This window comes from Limulus polyphemus, unplaced genomic scaffold, assembly GCF_000517525.1.
Source record: "Limulus polyphemus unplaced genomic scaffold, Limulus_polyphemus-2.1.2 Scaffold481, whole genome shotgun sequence".
NCBI lineage: Eukaryota > Metazoa > Arthropoda > Merostomata > Xiphosura > Limulidae > Limulus > Limulus polyphemus.
In genome coordinates, this window is record NW_013666091.1 from 532900 (window position 1) to 538213 (window position 5314).

Sequence of the window (5314 nt, forward strand, 5' to 3'; positions counted from 1 at the left end):
AACGCCGTAGATGGGCCTAAATAAAATGTTTTTAACTGTGTACCAGTTTAACGTTGAATATTATTTATGATTTTAACTTTATACACTATAATTACTAAACTACTATAATTGTGTAAGATTTAGTCAACTTTATATAGTATATATTTGGATATATGTTACTTTTTTTTAGTGAAACTTGTAACTATATAATCACGCGACAAATAATATTAAATAAAAATAGCATTCCTATTTATCTTTCATATATTATTGTTAAAACTTAGTTAAATCAACTTACTAAATCCGCCTTCTACCGGCACTTGGAATGTTCGGACTTGCGGTAGCGCCCTCTTCTGGTATAATTCTCGCACGGCGTCGTTGTTATCCAACATGGAAACTACAAATCATAAAAATCTAAACATTAAAGTAATCGCCAAATTAAGTAGACTCTAATGATACATTAGGTTATTTTCGACCAAAATAAAAACTTACATACTCTTACGCACACATACATGTTGTATAAAAATCCCCAGATATTAAAAAAAACTAAATAGAAAATTCCATAAGCAACTGACATTCAAGTTTCATTAGAGAACTAATTTTCGTAAACGACAAATTTTACTTTTACATTCAAGAATTGTTTTATTAGACGATAAGTCTAATTTTAGTGAAGTTAAATCTATTACACATGAAACCTTGGTTCTTCAAAATCAATATTTTCTAGAAAACCTTAGTAAAACAAATCTCAGGAAAGGATTTAATATTGTTTGATTAAATTTACAGCTAAGAGTTCCTGTAAGTGTCACAATAAGTAGATGTGGTAGGAAAGTCGTTATAAAAAGAAGATTAAAAACGAAATTTCACATGAATTTCCATCAATATATCCTAAAAGGTCTTCACTTTCACAATATAATTAAATGACAAACATCGAATTCTTAAAAATGTAGGCGTTGTTCTTGTACTTGATTTTCATCAAGTTATATTACACTGAGTGAAATTTTTTATTCATTCTGTTTTCGTCGTTCCATTTTTTGTTTTTTGCTCTTAAGTTCCATTGTAAATTAAATTCTTCTTAAACTTCCTATGCATTTAAATTTATCCTAACAACTTGCATGTATAGGAATAAAATAAGGCGTGACGTTTGTTGTGTAAAATAATCCAACAAACTTAAATTAAAATGCTGCTGATCTGAGCACGTGTACCCGTATTTCCTGTAATGCAGTTTAATTTGAATTGCTTACTGGATAGTTACATACAAGTAGTTATTTTGTTCTAAATTATTTCTAGTTAACTGAAAAAATTCATTAAACACAATTTATTCATTTTTCAGAAAACAATGGCAGAAACTGGTAACTATCTGAGGTTTGTTTTGATATTAAGCACAGAGCCACACAATGGGCTATCTGTGCTCTGCCCACAGGTATCGAAACCCGGTTTCTAGCAGTATAAGTCCGCAGGCATATCGCTGTGCCACTAGGAGGGCTACACGAGAGCTATCTGCGCCAGCCGTCCCTAATTTAGCAGTGAGAGACTAGAGGGAAGGCAGCTAGTCAACACCACCCACCACCAACTCTTGGGCTACTCTTTTACCAACGAATAGTGGGAGTGACCGTAACGCTATAACACCTCTACGGCGATACGACTTCGGGAAACCGTCTGTTGGAAGAATGTCTGACGTGTGACATCGGAAAAGAGTGTTCGTTCAACAGCGCCACCTTCAGCCCTGGTGCCAAGTTTTATGTTTTGGACTGCTTGGGCCCTGGGGTGCCTAGAGTGGAGCTGAAAGCTGTCGATGGAAACAAACTAGGTAAGACGGCCTGATGTGGCCGGGTGGTTAAGGCGTTCGATTCGTGACTTGAGGGTCGCGGGTCCGAATCACCGTCACCGAACATGCTCGCCATATCATTTAACGCTGAAGAGATGCCGCTGTCCCGAATTATTTGGTAATGTACTAATATAATATCTACAAAAGAAAAAAAAGTGACTCTATAATATGAATAAAGTCGTCAGCTTTGAAAAGTTTAATTCAGCACTCTCGAACAAAAAGTTTCTGAGAAACACATACGTAGAAAACAATTACAATTACATGGCGGGTAACACTGTAAAAAAAAACAACCCAAAAAACAGGTATAATAAAGCTGTAAGGTAGCAGAAAATATGGTCATTGTTTAGGTTAAACTATGTTCATCGAATGTAGCTTTGCTGAACCCTTTATTATAATATAGCAGACCTATTATTAAATTAAATAAAGTAAATGACACGAGTAAATTAAATGAAAGCGAAGAATGTTTTATTTTGAAACAAAAAATTCTGTTCTTTGTGGTCTTAAATCGATTAATTCCAAAATACAACTGAAGACAACTACTGAGCTCTTTGAGATGTCAGAGGCCATTATGAGTGCAAATGACGAAATGCTAATCAACTTGGACAACAGCTTGATGTAACAGTTTGGATGCTCGATAGGATGGCTGCTACGTTTCAAAGGGTCCTATGGAATAAAGAATATAAAAGTGGAAAGTGAAGCAACAAATGCTGATCAAAACGCAGTTGTTGCCGGTAAAGACGATATACGAATGGTTCTGGAAGGATATTAATTGGTAGACATTTATAAGCCAGATAACACTGGTATAGTCTACAGGTTGGGGCCTAATCATTCCTTGACAAACCAGTTAAGCTCAAGAAAATCTAAAGATCGGATGACAGTTGCTATGTGAAAGTGGTAGTGAAGTTACAGCCATTTGTGATTGCGAAATCTAAGCACCAAGATGCTTTAGAAGTGAATTCAATCCTGCTGCTCATAGAAGATACATATAGAAGAAGAAGGTCTGGATGATATAAGCGAGTGTCTGGAGGATCTGAACCGAAGGATGCATTGATGAAGAGAAAAATTCTTCTTCTTGTGGACTATGCTGCTATTCATGCAGCACCAAATCAAGAACTCTCTAATGTAAGACTTTACCACTTGCCATCAAACACCATGACAGTGATACAGCCTATGGATGCTGGCATAATCAGGTCATTCGGAGCTTACTACCGTCTTCAGATGTTTTAAAAGTACATACAATTTGTTGAAAATAACGATCCAGAAACTGTAAATGTACATGAAGCATTACAAATGACAAGATTTGCCTAATCCAGCATTACTATGGAAACTATCTGTTGGATATACAAGACTGTTCAGTTTATGAGTTATTATTTAGTGATTTAATATTTAATGATTATTTAGTTTTCATAATAAGAGTGTTAAAAGTTAATAAATTATAAACGATAGTTATGACAAGTTTCGTTACGTAACTCTGTACGACTGAGTCGTACGTTGTGCATGTAGTTTAATTGTTGTACTAGGCTTTTGTAATATCGTGGAAGTTTCAAGTTTTTCTCGTTATTTTTAATATTGTTGTTACTAGAGGGATAGTTATTTCTAGATTTTTCTGTCGCCTGTTATAAATAAGTGTAGGTAAAGGAGTAACAAAAGTTAAGTTAGTGAAAGTGAAGTTAGAATGCGTGATTGTCAGTTTAGCCATAATGGGCGATTTATAAAGTGAGAGTTTCACAGTTTGTATTGTAATAACAGAGACAAAGAGAATAATGTGTCTTATCAAAGGGTGTTCTAAAGTAATTGAACCCCACTGTATGGATACAACTGTAGTAACCAACAGTTATAGTGGTGATTTTGAAATGAGTTTCACAGCTTGTATTGTTACAACAGAGAAAGAGAAGAAGAATTCGTCTTGTTAATAGGGTTCTAAAATAACTAAACCTGCCTGTGTGGACGTTTGACGTAAAAGAGAATTATTTAAAGCTCTGGATACTACTGTGGTAACCCACGAGGTAATTTAAGTGAATTTATCATTGATTCGATTTTGATAAAAGCGTAGAGAAGAAATAATGCGTCTTGTCAATTGGATTCTAAAGTAACTGAACCAGCCTGTGTGGACTTTTGACAAAAAAAGGAGAATTATTTAAAGTTCTAGATTCAACTGTGGTAATCAGTAGAGTAACAAATTATTTTGCACATACGTTTGACTTGTTTTAAATATATATATTATTTTAAAACATCCTGTATTTAAAGAATTACTGTTGCAATAAAGATACTGATTTGGCTGCAAATGTTTTGCGGGTCTCTGCTAGTAATGATAATAATAATAAAATGTTTGTGTAGTAGCATCTTAGCGTCTATGCTTGAGTTTTCCTTTCATTTTTAATAAGGCGCGAGGAGGATCTTTTTAGATGTTGACGTAATAACATACAAGTCTCTGTCCTGATCGTGTTATAGCTTTAGTTTAGCCTAAACTCAGACTTCTATTACAACAAATCTGGCATACTCCTATCCATTTACTGAATATTATTTGATCATTCCTTGGCTTACCTTTTCCCCCATCAAACATTGCAATACTTCTGAAGAGTTTTGCTCACATAGAAAGGTAGACACAGAATAAAACAATATTTCACCAACTTAGAGACGAAAGTGATCTTATACTATTCCATTAAAATTCTAAAAAAGACGCATATTTTGTCTCCAAAGTGATCTCATTCTAGTTCTAAACTTTTGTTGTTGTTTTATAAATGTTGAATTACAGTATATATGATACACACACACACACACAAGATTAGTTTTTCTGATTATAAATTATGATGTGTTGTTTCAATTTAAAACACAAAAATATTTATTTGCTGTTTGTTTGTTTTTTGTCGAGATAAACCACTTGATAGAAGCATTATTTATTATTAGCAGATGCCGGTTGAAACAATTCAACGGCAATTTTCTTAAAAGTAGTGATGAATATATATAAAATGTGCAATTAATGTAATTACTTGGATCAGAGTGTATACACAATATGATTGTCTAGTGGATCGTTTACAGCTGTCTTTTGTCACTCCATGTGTTATTTCAATAAGGAAAATTGGACTGTATTTGTTTATAAGATAGGGGACTGACTGCAGTGCATTGTTTGCTAAAATGTTTGGATTTCGATGCAATTTGTGCATCCAGCACAATAGAACGTTCAGGTTCGCAAAGTAGCCAGTGGATGCCGCCGTTCCTTGTCAGTTTTACTGAGCGCAAGAGATGGCCACTACCGAAGTGAGCGGTTTTTGACAGTTGTCATTTCTATACGAAGTGTCAAAGAGGAGATATTCAATTAAATGTAATTCATACAACATGGTAAAATACAATCATGCATATATATATATATATATAATACGAACAAGAATAAAATATATACACATATATACCTAATACGAACAAGAAAATATATACACACATATATATAATACGAACAAGAAAATATATACACACACACACACATATATATATATATATATAACTAACTAGAAC

At 33.7% G+C, this 5314-nt stretch overlaps 1 protein-coding gene across 1 annotated transcript in view; it reads right to left on the bottom strand.

The window, feature by feature from the left end:
- LOC106458533 (dipeptidyl peptidase 4-like) overlaps positions 1-5314 on the bottom strand; it is a gene marked incomplete at its 5' end in the record, with an annotated part of 45182 nt that overhangs the window by 15663 nt on the left and 24205 nt on the right. The window contains 2 exons of the mRNA XM_013918051.2: positions 275-373; positions 1890-1939. Of these exons, the coding sequence (XP_013773505.2) occupies positions 275-373; positions 1890-1939 (149 nt within the window). The remainder of the gene's footprint in view (positions 1-274; positions 374-1889; positions 1940-5314) is intronic.